The sequence below is a fragment of the Myotis lucifugus genome, unplaced genomic scaffold (assembly GCF_000147115.1).
Source record: "Myotis lucifugus unplaced genomic scaffold, Myoluc2.0 scaffold_1, whole genome shotgun sequence".
Classification (NCBI taxonomy): domain Eukaryota; kingdom Metazoa; phylum Chordata; class Mammalia; order Chiroptera; family Vespertilionidae; genus Myotis; species Myotis lucifugus.
In genome coordinates, this window is record NW_005871049.1 from 35,293,147 (window position 1) to 35,309,194 (window position 16,048).

The 16,048-nt window shown below is 37.4% G+C and overlaps 1 protein-coding gene across 2 annotated transcripts in view; it reads right to left on the reverse strand.

The window, feature by feature from the left end:
* Positions 1-7,495: 7,495 nt before the first annotated feature.
* Positions 7,496-16,048, reverse strand: part of GLRA3 (glycine receptor alpha 3) — a 134,809-nt gene continuing 126,256 nt past the window's right edge. For both annotated transcript variants that reach the window (XM_014456790.2, XM_006081906.3), the window contains one exon: positions 7,496-7,768. In XM_014456790.2, coding sequence (XP_014312276.1) covers positions 7,496-7,768 — 273 coding nt within the window. The remainder of the gene's footprint in view (positions 7,769-16,048) is intronic.

A 16,048-nucleotide genomic window follows, 5' to 3' on the forward strand; every position in this document is an offset into this window, starting at 1 on the left:
ATGACTCTGATTAAAGAGCTTGTTAGTTGCAGAATTGGACTAAAGATAATATAAGGAGAAACAAGTTGTTAAAATCATGCATAATTTTTAAATATACTTTCCGCATAATTTCCTAAAAAAAAAATGACATCATCTGGACAGGAAGACATACAGACAACAAACACAGGAAGACATATTTTAAATCTACAGAAAAATAACACCATAAAATAGCAATGCTTTTTTTGGAGGTCCTTTAAACATCTTGGATCATGAATAATAAAACACTATATATGATATGAAGATGGTAGTACATTAAAAATATATGGCACATTTTCTTTTCATTTTGTTTTCCACAAAATGTTATATAATGTTCATAGAATGGCAGGCTACTTCACGCTATTTTCTCCCCAACAGCATCATCATCTATCATACATTAAAATACAAACTTAAGGAACAGCTATTGCATAATCCATAGAGCTGAAAGTGGAGGAGTACAAAGTTATTCAAGCATGTTCAAACACAGTCTTACATCCAAACCCTTTCCTGGCCTTTAACCCACAGTTCCTCACCTCTGCATTTACAGTAACAAGCCAGACTGGATAATGTGTATGTAACTGGGGTTGCCTGAAGGCACCTTTGCCAAAACTACCCTGGAAAGAAATCAACAATTAAAATAAAACAAGTTAAATCATTATATTTTTATTAATTTTAATCTATAAATATAAATTATGTTTGGCTTATAGTTTTTTTTAATTAATATTACTTTGTAAGGTTTTACATATCTTCATATTGTGAAATGCATTTTTTATGTTGTTGTTAATCCTCACCTGAGGATATTTTTCCATTGATTTTTTTTTTAGAGGGATTGGAAAGGAGGGGGAAGACAGAGAAACATCTATGTGAGAGAGACACATTGATTAGTTGCATCCTGCACGTGTCCCACCCCAGGGCTGGGGATAGAGCCTGCAATCGACCAGAATCAAACCTGAGACCCTTCAGTCCTTGGGCCTATGCTCTATGCACTGAGCCAAACCAGCTAGGGCTGAAATATATTTTTAAATACTCAATTTAAAAGTATTGCTATTTTATAAGAAGATATTTAAAGTTATGTACTGCAAATAATGTGCATAGAAATTTTTATCAATTTATGTTGACCTTACAAATGATTTTATATTTCATTATTTTATCAACCTGAAAACATCTCATCATTGTTTAACACTTGATGTGCATTTATGAATAGCTTAAAGAAGAAAAAAGTTAGAGATAAGGGATTGAAAAGGGTATCGATTGAGCCTAAACATAGGCAGCAGATATGAATAAATATATGATGTGCTGTCTTAAGGGAGTGGAGTTATTTGGAATTTATAAAGTAAAAGTCATTTCTTGATGAAGAGAAACTTTTAAAAAAATCACTTAGAGCTGTGTCACAATGGAACAGGCTGCCCTCAGAGTAACAAACTACCTGTTTCTCTAAAAGATTTATGAGAATTTACCATTACATTCCTGGTAGTTTTTACCAGGAATGTAATGGTAAAGATTCTGACATTGAATGGAAACATCTCAAAGATTTATCTTCAATTGTAATGATATGAAAGGGAGACAGTTAAAATGAATTTGAAGAAGAAAAAATTATAAAACGTTTAGAGTTAAATCAAGCCTTATCAGAAAATAAATTTACATATGTTCACATCAATTGTTCTCTCTTGAAGAACTTCATCGATAATCCAGAAAGTCACGTCTTATTCCAAACATACTAAGTTCAACATTTAGAACAGTGCCAGGGGGGTAGAAGATTCTCTACAAACATTTGCTTAATCAATGATTGAATCATAACCTCCTACATTGAACACAGCGTGTATATATTTTAAAAAATGCATTAGTGATTCTGATGTACACTCAGGATCCAGAACCAGTATTTTAAAAACCATATTCCACCACCTTTAAAATTCTCCTCTTATTGTGCTTATGTATAACCATAGAAAATACTGAGAAAACTGCCTACGACACTATAAAATCATCCAATATTACTAGTTATTAGTAGCTGTCTCGTAGAGGAACGGTTTGACAAATAGTCATTCTTCAAAGACAGTCCAAATAGATTTTTAGAATTCTTTTGTTAATAGTTGGAAAAAAATTTGATCCATGGAGCTTTACTCATGTGTTGTTGAGGCAAAATATAGCTTTGTAATTAAGAGATGGCCAAATCAAATGATTACACTGCTCACAGTTCCCATTTATATTGCAAAACATATCACGGAATTATGGACCTTTGTCCAGAAAATTGAATCATTTTGCATTTTCACTTTGAAGGAATTTATTCCATTAATAACGTGTGTGTGTGTGTGTGTGTGTGTGTGTGTGTGTGTGTCTGTGTGTGAATGAAGAAAAAGGAAAGAGATGAAGGCAGATTAAGCTGGAAAGTGCAGAGGGAAAAAAAATGAGGCAATCCCAGCTATCAGCTCAGCATTTCTCTTTCTTTTGGCGTGATTCCTGGGAGAAGCTTCTCCAGAATAATTTCCTGCCCCAGTTATTTTCAAATCCTAGAAAGTTATATTTTATGCATGGGCTGCAAGCATCTTTGTCATGAGGAATGTGCATACCTCCACTTTTCAAGTATGTACAACAGCAGCTGCCTCCCTATGGAAGTTTACTTGTTAGTATCAGTTTTTAGAGAGGAATTGGGGCTGGGAGATACATTTAATTTTAAAGTTAATTAAGTTACTACAATTCTTAGTGCATGCTGATTATTTATTCCTGAAGAGTTTATGAAACAGTGAGAATAAAATAGGATCGCTTTATTTTACCACTCTTTGTAGTACATGGACAGGAACGTAAAAATCAACGTATCTGCCGAGGAAGAATAAAAGTGCAGTTGGCATTATGGGTATTCCATTTGCACTCGACCGAGAAGGAGGCTGTGTGTTTATCTATAAACACTTTATTTTCTAAAATATTGTATTAAACAGCACCAAATTGTCTTATAGCTACAAGCTGTAATTCTTCTTATCATTTTTAGCATCTCTTTACAATGTCAAAGGATGAGCTGATAAATTTCAAGGTCTAATAAGTGACATGGAAACTGGAGAGAATGACGTGTTTAGTTCAAGGTTCTATGACACGGTGATTGTTGAAATAGACATGACAATTCCTGCAGTGCTTATGAATGGCACTGTGGTCCCAGAGAGAGGAGGCAATACGGACTTACGAAGGAATTGTGGAGAACAAACTTGGCTGACATTATTTTCCAAATTTCAGACGTCTCTAGAATTCTAATCTTTATGGCTGGACCTTCCCATTGCTCGTTATGCAGACAGGTTCAGCTACAGAAAGTGATCTTGTCAAAATAGTTTGAAAACTGCACTAGAAACTCCTTTAATATTTCTTGAGCAGAACAGACAATTTTGGGTACATTTTTAAGAGACATCGAAATTTGCCACTCAAAAAGAATTGTGCCAATTTTGCAACTAAATTCTTCTCTGAAATGCACATGAAGTCAGCAACTGACAATGCAAGTTAAGTTTATAGTCTGTCAGAGCTAATGGTGCCAAAAGTTTCAATACCTCTCTAATAGCATGTAACTCAATCCAGAAGTCAAACACAGGCAATAAAATAATCTACTTCAAAAACTGAATACCCAAATTAACAAGCAAGATGTGGCTATCAGAACTGTGCTTAATAGGTGGGTACAATTCAAAAGACAAACTTGCAATGATAAAGATGCAAAAATTCTCTGAGTCAGTAAGTCCATGTCTGACTAATATAGGTTATATTTCCATTGATTATATTTGCCTTAAATACACTGTTAAAATGAAAATGTCTTGGCGGAAACCATACTTATTCTCTTAATGTGTTTTAATCAAGTCCATTATTCTGTAGTCTTTGCCTTGTCAGCATTAATAAATACTGACAGGCTGTATGTAAGTTTTTGTTGTATACTTGGAATGGTTGCTTTTTTTTTTTTTTACTAGTTCACCATAAACTAGATGAGAAATACAGGTGATGTATGCTGATAAATTTTGAAAGCTTTGGCTTTATTATCTGTGTTGCAAAGTATGTAGAATCTATTTTGGAGTAGGAGATATGACCTTCAAGGTGGTTAATGGTTGATTGATCTAGGACTCCAGCATGTTTTCATTCTGTTTCCTTCTTAGAGTGCTTCTCTCAGTTGTTAGGGGACACTCCTGCAAATTTAACTGTTGCCAATTTCTTACTTGCAGTATTGAGAGTATTTTCCATTTTTAATATGGGCCAATCCCATAATCCCTTGAATCTACTTCATGGAATGTGTGCTGTGTACTTTATAGATGAAAGGAAAAGTGAGCTATCAATATAATACTCAGTTCTCCAAAGTGACTAGCAGGTTGAGGTCTATTGTGTTAAGAACAGAAAAGTATATTTTTAAAAAGATGATAGCATGAAAGCCTTATTTTTCTCTTAAAATCATAACTACTTACATAGCACAGAGTGGTAGAGTAGTTAACCACCTGCTTTCTTCTGTGAAACATGTTGGTTTATTTTTTCATTTTATTTTTCTAAAATTTCCATTATCTTCCATAAGATCTTAGAATTTCATAAACCCAAAATATGTATTCATATTTTAGGGCTATCTAGATTTTAAAGCAAAATTTATAATTCAAAAATTATAATTTAAAATTCAGATAAAGATTATTAGAATATATTCACAGAACAGGACTAAAAATTGATAATGGAACAGTCATAATGATTTCTTAAATCCAGGAGCTAGGAGGTGGATGGGCTCTCCAGGTGAGTTATTATTATGAAAAACATCCAGAAAGGTTGAAGAAGTTTTAAAGACTCTGGCTGCCCTATCTGGTTTGGCTCAGTGGATAGAGCATCGGCCTGTGGATTCAGGGTCCCAGGTCCGATTCCCAGTCAAGGCACATGCCTGAGTTGCAGGCGATCCCCAGTAGGGGGTGTGCAGGAGGCAGCCAATCAATGATTCTCTCTCATCATTGATGTTTCCATCTCTCCCTCTCCCATCCTCTCTGAAATCAATAAAAATATATATTTAAAAAGAAATAAAAAAGTGAAAAGATTCTGGCTTTCTTGCTTCCACAGATTCTTTCTGGAATCTATTTTAAGTAATAACAAGAAGTTCTAGGTCCTTACTATAGTTGAACTCCAATTCTAATGTTTGGGAGAGACAGAGAACAATGTCATATATATACTAAGGTATAAGGTTTCCTAAAAATTCATAGACTATGGAACCATATATTTCAATGGTTGAGATATATAATTATTTTAAAAAGTGAAATAAACTTCATGTACTATACAAAAATTACAAATTTTCTAATGTGACTATTTAAAAATACTTCAGCCTGATCAGCATGGCTCAGTGGTTGAGCGTTGACCTATGAACCAGGAGGTCACGGTTGGATTTCCAGTCAGGGCACATGCCTGCGTTGTGGGCTCAATCTCCATTGGGGGGCATTCAGGAGGCAATCATTCAATGATTCTCTCTCATTATTGATGTTTCTATCTCTCTCTCCCTCTTCCTTCCTCTCTGAAATAAATAAAAATATATTTAAGAAAAGATAAAAATATTTCAGAATATCCATATTAGATGTGCAACTTATGTGTGGGTAATTAGTATATATGCACACATTTTATTTTCTCAATACTAATAGTTTTCTCATTGGCTTAATTTGAAATATTAGGGTTTGACACAGGAATTGTCCAGGCACATACTACTTCAGGATGCTAATTATAAGGTACTTTTCTAGTTTGAAAAGATCTAGACATGTTTTTATAAACAAGGGGAATTTGGCCTTTTAGTTGCAAAAATTGTTGACATACATTAGTTTTTAAAAGTTATTTTTAAAACTTAGAAGTGGATAGACCAGAGTTCAAAAACATTGAGAAATTTTTAGCTTTCAATGGCAGTTTTTACTTTTAGTTTGAGATGGTTAAAGGTCAGAAAAGATTGCCACCTGGTTCACAACTGGCCTGTTTTTACCTCAAGATTTTGAGTTCATCGTTTTTTTAATGTTTAAACCTTCCTCTGTTAGTAATTTGGCACACTGAATTTCCATTTAGTGAATCTGACCAATAATCATGCATATCTAAGAAGCATTTCAGGGCTCTTTAAAAATACAGTATTGGTAAAATAATACAAATAGAGCAAAATGGGAAAAGAAACAGAGACTGGTTCATTTTAACCAAGAACTCTGTTACATAGTTGCACTTAATTCCACTGCACAAAATGAGTTAATGCCCCATTGTAGTTGAAATAATTCCATGGGGTTGCTGATAAATTTTAGGTAAAAATTTTATTCAAAATTATTCACATCTAGTGAATGGCTTATATATTAAAATCATTGATTCACAATTATAAAAACTGTCAATCCTCACTTTATAGAAATAACTTATTTTTATAATTTAGGATTAAAATCTCCCCTCCTTAGATTTGGAGCTAGGAGTTTGAAATCATATAACTTTGATGGGAAAACTTTTATTATTAAAAATCTCTCATAAATCCAATTTTGTGTTCATTAAATTCATTTTTATCAAAATGTAAATAGTATAATACCATTGAATTTTAAAGTCTCATTCTAAGTTAAAATGTAAAAATCTTACTGAACTGTGTTCAATTATATCAAAACATTAAACATAATTACATACAGACAATTAAGCAGCTATTAAAAATCTAACAAAACAAGGGTACTGGCTTGAATTTTTCAGTGTTTGTCAATAATTAAAAACACATAGATACATAGCTAAAACACTTATTTAAACACAACAACGCTGTTTTCAGTATTTTCACTTTCATTCATAGACATATAAAGTTAAGAAAAGTAGATATTTATAGAATGTTATCTCTTAAGCCATTCGTTTTGAATTTCCAAAGAGCAAAATTTAATATTCTAAACAAGTAAAGCTATTATCTAAGTAATAAAATTTCTTTATTTTAATCTTCTAATTTGATTTTTTTGTTATTACATAAGTTGGTCTGATAGTATTTGTATGTACAATTTTCTATTACTATCAAACAAGTTTTCCATTGAATTAACTTATTATCTTTCTATCTGTAACTACAGTATAAGAAAATATTTTAAAGCCTCAAGCTACTAATTTATCTTCAACATTTCCCTTTTCTCTTTGTATAAAGTTCACTGTGAAAATTTTACTTTGTAAGATTATTATGAAATTAAAAATCAAGAAATCCAAAGTAGTTTTCACATGTGCTATTATGTGACATTATATAACATACAAACACATTGGCAGTGATACTTCCACTTACGTGATTTACTATGAAAGAGCAGATAAATCAATATGATATAGAATGTCTATAATACATAAATATATATTTGGTATCCATTAAAAGAATCTTAACTTGCCTCAATGACTTTGCATAGCAAATCATAATAATCCCTTCCTCTATGCATTTTAATACAATGGTAATCATTTGTACAACACACACACACACACACACACACACACACACACTTTCTTTTGAATTGACTGTTTGCACTTGCATGACCCTGGAGACTTAATCTCATTGCTGATGTATATCCTCATGCCTAAGAATTTTATAGATAACCCAGTAGAAAATATTAAAAATCAAAAAGGCTAATGGGAAGCAGGCTCGGGAGATGGTGTCAATCTTCTTGGCCCGGTCGATGAAGATCTTCCTCATTTCATCAGGGCTTTCTGGCATTACCTGGACAGGACGGTTTGGGCCCTTGGGGGTCACACTCTCTTTTGCTTGCAGACACGGTCCCATGCCATAGGCAGTGAAGCTGAATCGACTTTCCCTTACCTCATCATCCTGCCATCAGAAAAACATAGGAAAACACTTTAGTCATGAAACACAGCATAATTAACAGCAATTCGGAATCACAACTTAAGCTTTATCATGATAAATGCTAACATTATTACAATGAAAAGACAAGCCTATAAGAATGAGTTGCATTATTCCCCACTCAAGTTTTATTGATTGAATGTGCATCACAGAGATGTGTCCATTAAGAAATATAAAACTCTCAAATTATATGTTTGAATGGAAAAGTAACAATTCTGGTATTGTGTATATATTGCTAGAATATCTAAATAAATTGAGCAAGAAAAAATCTATTGGATATTATGTCATATATATTCACAGACTAAATATTTTTTACATTATGTGTCTAAATGGGTAAATATGATGTCAGATATGTACCAGGATCATTGACTGAATTTTTATTTTTCATGGAGGCAAATATTTTAATGTTTATTTCCTACACTTTTATGTTAGTTTGTTTCAAAATACAGTTTAGCTCAATAACTCTGGTTGATTTTTGTTATCCTCAATGCTACTTGTATGTTTTATACTAACCCATTTGGGAGACTATAAGATAGTCCCCTATTCTGGTTTACATACAATTGCTTTTCAAGTGCATTGATTTAGTTTAAATTATGAATGAAATTTGGCAAAAGTTTATTTCATGTTAAGAAAAATTATGAATTATTATGTTCTAAAAATTATTGTTACTTTTCTCTTAAATGCTATAAATTGAAGAGAATTCCCTATGCATATACATGAAAGAAAAATATAAATTTAAGGGAAAAATTATTAATAAAACTATAATAAATCAATAGTGTTCATGATAGGAAAATATAGCACTTACTGATTTATAATAAAGTTCATTAATGAGTAATTTAATTTGACAAATTTATTTAGATTGTAACAGTAGATGGTTGCCAATTAATTGAATTTCTTGCACTAAAATTGGAAGTTAAAAGGTGACATTTTACAAATTTATTATAGCTTGCCTCTTATAGAAGTAATTTTTATGGTAATACAAGAGATAAAAGTAACTAAGTACTCAAACTCTTGAAAAATATTTTGAGTTTTGAAAGTAGAAGGTCAATGAATAGTGTATTACAAAATATAAAAGTAACAAATAAAAATTAAGATGGATTCTAAAAATGAGAAGATGATCAAAGTTGATGTAATAATTATAAAATAGGTTTCTGGTGAATTATGAAAGCAATTCCATCTGAAAGCAAAAACATATAATTATTGGAAAATATCTCAACTGAAGATATATAAGTAATTAAATTTTGAGGAAACCAGTATGACATAAAAGCTGATGATCCAATTCCCATGTAATTACTGCTGTAATCCTGCAAAAAATGGAACTTGATTTTTAGTAGTCTTCATAAGAATGTTCATTTGTGCTAGCAATTTTTTTATTTCCATGGAGATTTTAAGGCTATATTATTGTTTGCTTTGAATTTTTGATTACAAAAATGCTAAGATTTTAGGATTATAGCATCTGTGCTTAGTAAAGTAGTATCTATTGACTACCCTTTTTTCTAGTTTTATTGAGAAACTAGAGGCCTGGTGCATGAAAATTCATGCACTGGAGGGGGGTCTCTCAGCCAGGCCTGCCCCCTCTCACAGTCTGGGAGCCCTCAGGGGCAGGAGGCAACCTGGCGATCAGGGGAAGGCGATGCCCCATCACACCTCTCCTGCTGCCACTGCCGGCAGAGCAAGCCTCAGCCAGCCCTGGTTACCTGAGCCTTGGGTGGCCCTGGGTGGCTGGGTGGCCAACATCCGAGGCTTACCTGTGCCTCGGACTGGTTCTAGGTGGCTGAGCAGCCAAAATCTGAGGCTTGCCTATGCCTTGGGCCAGCCCTGGGTGGCTGGGCAGCCGATATCCAAGGCTTGCCTGTGCCTCGGGGCAGCCCTAGGCAGCTGGGGGGCTGAGGATGGGTCCGGCTGCACCGTGCACCTGCCATCCCCCCCCCTCCCCCCAGCTGGGCTGAAAGGACTGTGGGACTCCAGTGGGGCTGAGGGGACTGGGCGCTGCCATCTTGTGGCTATGGGCACCACCATCTTTGTGACAACATGATGGTCAATTTGCATATTCCCTCTTTATTAGATAGGATAATTGATGTATATCACTGTATAAGTTTAAGGTGTACAACCTGATGGTTTGACTTACATATATTGTGAAATGACTACAATAGGTTTACTTAACATCCATTATCTCTTATAGATAAAATAAGAAAAAAAATTCTGCTTGTGAGGAAAATTCTTAGGATCTACTCTCTTAACCACTTTCTTATATATCATACACCAGTGTTAGCTATGGTCATCATGTTGTATGTTACATGCCTAATGTTTTTTTTATCTTATAACTGGAAGTTTGTACATTTTAACCACCTGCTTTAATTACTACTTTTTTAACCATCTGTTCTAACCATATTTTCGAACCTTTGGAGACCCCCATACCTCACAACAGAAATAGTCATTTAAGATTGACCATATTTAGTGAACAACTGTATTTTTCTCAACCATATCTTTTCACATAACTGATTATGAGTAAAGGGTTAATGCCAGCCGGGGGCTGTCTCAGGACTGCTGAGAGGGACTTCTGGCTCTTCCAGCATCACTTCCTTGAGAACAATAGAGTTCAGCTAAATGGGGAATATGGTTTGCTTCATCCGCAGTGAAGGAGGCACCTGCTCTCGGGAGGCCGTGCAGGGGCCTACGTGACCAGACGGTATATAGGCTTGGTGGGAAATAAAGGCTGTGGCTTCTCTGTGTCAAGGTGACCACAGCCACACGCCTTGATTGTTGTCTGTGGCAGTTGTATCTACATGTCATGTGGGTGAGGGGCAAAAGAGTCTTGCTCTTGAGTACCTGCCAAGCCTCCCACTTTGAGGAAGATGCTGTGTCTGATGGGAGGCTTGCCCCACATGCCCCTGTAGGACTGAATAAAGGGCCTGCTTGACAATTAGACCCCCAAATTTCAGCAGTGGGTACAGAAGCTGACCTGGCTCTCAGATCATTGCAGGCTCCAAAGGTTGGGAGGGAATTCTGATGAGAATGTGATACTGATCCACCCTGGGTTTGAGGTAGCAGAAGCTCTGTGGAAAATAACTGAGGATGAGTCTTCCTATCAGAATATGAGTGACACAGTCTCATACCTTGTTGAGTTGGTAGATGGGTGATCAGTAAAATAAAACTGAAAGGAACGAGGGTGAAAGAACGGAAAGGAGAGTGGCTCGAGATACAATTAATTCCTTGTCTCCTATTAATTGATTATCTTTGAAACGGAAACTACTCAGGGGTGGGGGAAGAGAAACAAAAGCAAGGAAAGCTAGCAGCTTCATGGCCTGCACTCAAGATGAAACCAGAGGTGCTGGGACTTAAAAGGACATTGCACTTAACCTTGATGTCACGTCTCTGTAACCTCAGACAAGTGGCATTGGAAACTAGTAACTATCATGCAGCCCTGTCCGATATAATGTAAAGCACAAATAGAAGCCATGTGTGTAATTTTAAAATTTAAATGTATACTTGCTACAGTTTAATAAGTTAAAAGAAACAGGCCCAATTACTTTTAGTAAGACATGTTCTTTAACTCAGTATGTCTTAAATATTCTTTAAATATTTGCTAAGTAAAAATTAAAGAGATATTTTACATTCTTTATTTCTTACTGAGTCCTTGATGTCAGTGGATATTTTAACGTGCCTCAACTCAGACTCCATATTTCTAGCGCTCAATAGTACCACATGTGGCTGGTAGCTACCATATTGAAGAAAGCAATCTCTCTATATAAAAGCCTAAGCGACCATTACGACCAAACGACCAGAATGACTGGAACGACCAGTTGACCAGTCACTATGATGCCCATTGACCACCAGAGGGCAGATGCTCAATGCATGAGCTGCCCCCTGGTGTCAGTGTGCTCCCACAGGGGGAGTGCCGCTCAGCCAGAAGCTGGGCTCATGGCTAGTGAGCGCAGCTGCGGCAGCGGGAGCCTCTCCCTACTCTGCAGCAGCACTACTGAGTGGCGGCGGCAGGTGCAGTGGGCAGGGATGAGCGTGAGCAGTGTGGCACCAGGCCCCGACTCAGGCTCCTTCCTGGCCGCCTGCTGCTTGGCGCAGTGCTACATCCCTCAAGGGATGTCCGACTGCTGGTTTAGGCCCGGGGGTTTGGCCTAAACCAGCAGTCGGATACCTCCTGAGGGGTCCCAGATTGAGAAAGGGTGCAGGCCAGGCTGAGGGACCCCCCCTGCCGTGCATGAATCCATGCACCAGGCCTCTAGTTCCAATATAAAGGAGCTGGGTCTCCAAGTTTTTCAGGATCATGAGGTTGATTGACCTGGAGGCTGATAATTTTTTTTGCATGCTGCAGCATGAAAAGTAATGTTTGGTGTGAATGCTAGTTCCTAATTTGCTGCGGTGTTGCCATTCAGGAATTATTGGCAGGTGTATAATCAAAGACCCTTTTTTGAGTGAGTGGAGCCTTGAGTGGTGGGAATCTATACTGAGGAAGGCTGCTGCCTGGTTCTCTCACTGCTGTGAAATAGACTAGCCCTTTAGGGGAGTAGCAATTCGATAATTTAAAAAATGAGCCTACCCAAACCTTATCCTTTGGCCTCCTCTCTGGTAGACACTGATTAGGAGAATCCCTCGGGCATCAGTTCCCCAGGTGGCTCTCTTTTTTGGGAAGGCAGCAGGGCATATATAATTCATGGGTACATTTGCTTTTGCAGCTGCCACGCTAGGTTTTACTGATGGAAGAAAAAAAATACCTGGGCGATTCAGAAGAAAGGTCATGGTCAGAGGTGAATCTATTAGCTCTCTTTGGGTGGCTTTTAAGACACAGAAGAAAATTGACAGAATTCCTAAGACAGATTTCCTAGCACATTATTGCCCGCTGGGAGGAAGGAAATCTGTTCCAGTTCCGGCAGCTGCTTCCTTTAAGGACCCCTGTTAAATCTGCTGCTTTCATCTCAGAAGTTAAATCCAATGATGCCAGTGGGGAATGGAAACAAAAGGCACTTATATGAGTTGCTGAGTTTACTCCATCCGTTAGGTCAGCTGAAACAAAGAACATTGACTTGAAGGCCAGGATCTCCTTGCCTAATTCTGAATGGGGTTTCAAGGCTACACCACAGTTAAAGTTGGATGTCCGGGAGTGGTGAGCATAGCTTTGGGTGCCAGTGCACAATGTACAGTAATGCTGCTGGGGAATGAGAAGGCTATATGAAGAGCGAAAGAGAAGCTGGTGGGGCCAAGAAGAAGGCATAGTGGAGGTATCATGTTCATAGTAAAAACTGCAAATAGGAAAATAAGGGACTAAGATATATCCAGTAGGTGGCATTGTCTTTGGCTAAATGTATAATCAGAAAGGATGTGACATGTGAAGGAGTGATCTTGCCAAATCTAGCTTGAGCCTAATCTTGGGCAATTGTTCCTTAGCCCGGATGTAATTGGATATATTAAAATGAGAGCCCTTAGAATTGCCTAAACCTTCCTCTGTAGTAGCTACTAAACAAGATTCCAGGCAAATAAAGAAAGCTCTCAGCTTTGAGTAAGGGAATGGTGGTGGCAGCATTAATCTTCTCTAGAACAGCGGTTCTCAACCTGTGGGTCGCTACCCCTTTGGCGGTAGAACGACCCTTTCACAGGGGTCACCTAAGACCATCCTGCATATCAGATATTTACATTACGATTCATAAGAGTAGCAACATTACAGTTATGAAGTAGCAACGAAAATAATTTTATGGTTGGGTCACAACATGAGGAACTGTATTTAAAGGGCCAGAAGGTTGAGAACCACTGCTCTAGAGCATTCGCATCTACCCTATGTAAAACTAAATGGGTCCTGAAGGCTGACTACTTGGGTTCCTTAGAGATGTACCCCCTACAGCCTTCTGAAACCACTCAAGAGTTTCAGAAGGACAAAGAAGGCTGGTAGGCTTTGAGAGACTTGACTAAAATGTTCCTCTTAATCTCAATCTAAAAAAAGTCAAACACAGTGCGTCTTCTTGTGGGATAGACCCAAACTATAACCTAACTGTCACCCCTTAAGGAAACCCGAATTCTCCAGCATATTGCCACAACCTGGTTGGAAACAGTTTGATTCAGATCACTGTCAAAAGTAAGTTGGTTAATGAGAAATGATAGGTTCCCTCTCCGAGAAGAAAGTCAAGGGAGGTTTTGGAGACTGCAGTGGCACACGTGACTAGGTAAAGGTGGCTAATCTTAACCTCGACAAACTACTAGAGACAAGTCACAAACAGTGAAGGGCAAACTGCTGTTTCTTCTGGATCCCACTTGAGAAAAACAGCTTGTAACACTACCTGAAATCTGGCAGATAGGTTTTAGATTTCTGTTGGCCACGCTGTATAAAGTGACTGGAAGACAGACAGAATTTGAAAGGGGAACAAGAGATTTGAGGCAGGCCATAACCCAAGCTGACCCTCAGAGGCCTTAAAATTTATCCACTGCAGAGGTATCTGCTACTAAAATACATGTGGGCTGGACTTTCTGGAGAAAGTTCAATAGAAGTTCCCTAAGGTAGCTGCTAGGATTCTAGACTAGAAAACTCTTTGATTCTGTGAGCAGGTATAGTAATGTATTGGAATGATGGCTTTTTTTTTTCTCTTTTTTTGTTCTAGAAGAATCAGACTCCCCAAACTGAAGGAATCTGAAGAACATCAGACTATATGTAAGCCTAAAGTTTCTACCATGTTATAGGTGATGTCAAAAAAGCATTAAACAGACTGATGAATCTCAGAGGGAAGGTGGAGGTGGGTGGGTGGGGAGAGAATTTATATGCATATATGCATAACCCATGGACACAGACAATAATGAGGTGAAGGCCTGGGGCAGGGGGTGGGTGCAGGATGGAGGAGGTCAATGGGAAAAAACAAAGGGGACATCTGTAATACTTTCAACAATAAAGAAAAAATTTACAAAAATTTACAGCAACAACAAAAAAAGGCATTCTAACTTAAAATCCCTGATAGAATGAAAATGGTATATTCAAAAACAAGTTAAGGGGAATACCTCGGGAAAAGCACATTATGTTCATGAAAAGGTACCTATCTGACAATGAACCAGTGACGGAGTCTCTGGTTGAGCTACCAAAGTGGTCTAAACATCATGATTCTCTTTCCACTGAGGCAAAACAGGACACCTGGTTCACCAATGGAAACTCTGATATGAAAGGTCAGGACTCAACCCAGACCTGCAGGGGAATGAATAACTGTTGTTGAAGAGAGGAAGTAAAGTCCACACAATAGGCTGACTTGAGAACAGTATATGTGGCAGTATGGGAAGAATTGGTTCTTGCTCTCAGAGCAATATCTGGATATCCAAAGATGCCCAGGGTGTGAGCTATAATGCCTAATAGAAATTCCAGGGTGGAATGAAATTAGGTCATTTAATGCCCACCAAGTTGCTAGCTCAGAAGAAGATAAGAGTGCCAATACAGATGTCTTGGACTGGCCATGGACGTAGCCATGGTGGTGTCCAGGCCATGCAGCAATGGACAGACTGTGACATATTCCTCTGTTGCACAATGAAAGCATCCATGTGGTGAGAGCTTGTCTTGAATATTAACAAAGAAAAAATTGCATGAAAATTGCTTTGGGTGAAAGCTCCCAATGACAAGCACTCACACACAGCCGGCAGATGGAATACTTAGGGTCTTTGCCCACGGCTCCCGGAAGATTTAATGGGTTTTGGCAGAAATAGACAGCTAGTCCCTCTTGGGATTTGTTTACACTATAACAAAAGCCACAGCTGACAATACTATTAATGGCTTGGGACAAGACATTTTATATCAGTTTGGGCCCCTACAATAGATCTCATTGGACAAAGAAACACATTTAAACATGACCGGTGTATAAAATGGCACAAGAACACAACATAGGGAGGTCATATCATACATATCTCACCTGCTGACAGAGCAATGGTTTACATAGGAATTGGAATGAGCAATTAAAACATTCATTACTAAAGATAGGATGACAATGACATGATGGCTGGCTAGTTCACTAGATGAGTGTGTATGAGAGTGAATATGAGTGAGTTTAAGTAGGAATGCCTTTAGAAAGGTGTCTGGTTTCTGGTGGGGAAAGTGTACGGGGGGGTGGAGTGTTACCTGATATAATGACTCTGGGTCCACGATCGTATTTGCATTTTTTAGCTGTAGGGATCATTGCTGCATATGACACTGCATCTATTTCTTTAAACTAGAAGCCATTCATGCCCTGTGCAGGTGAGGGAAGAAAAAATCCTGTGTGCTGAGTACCTTAG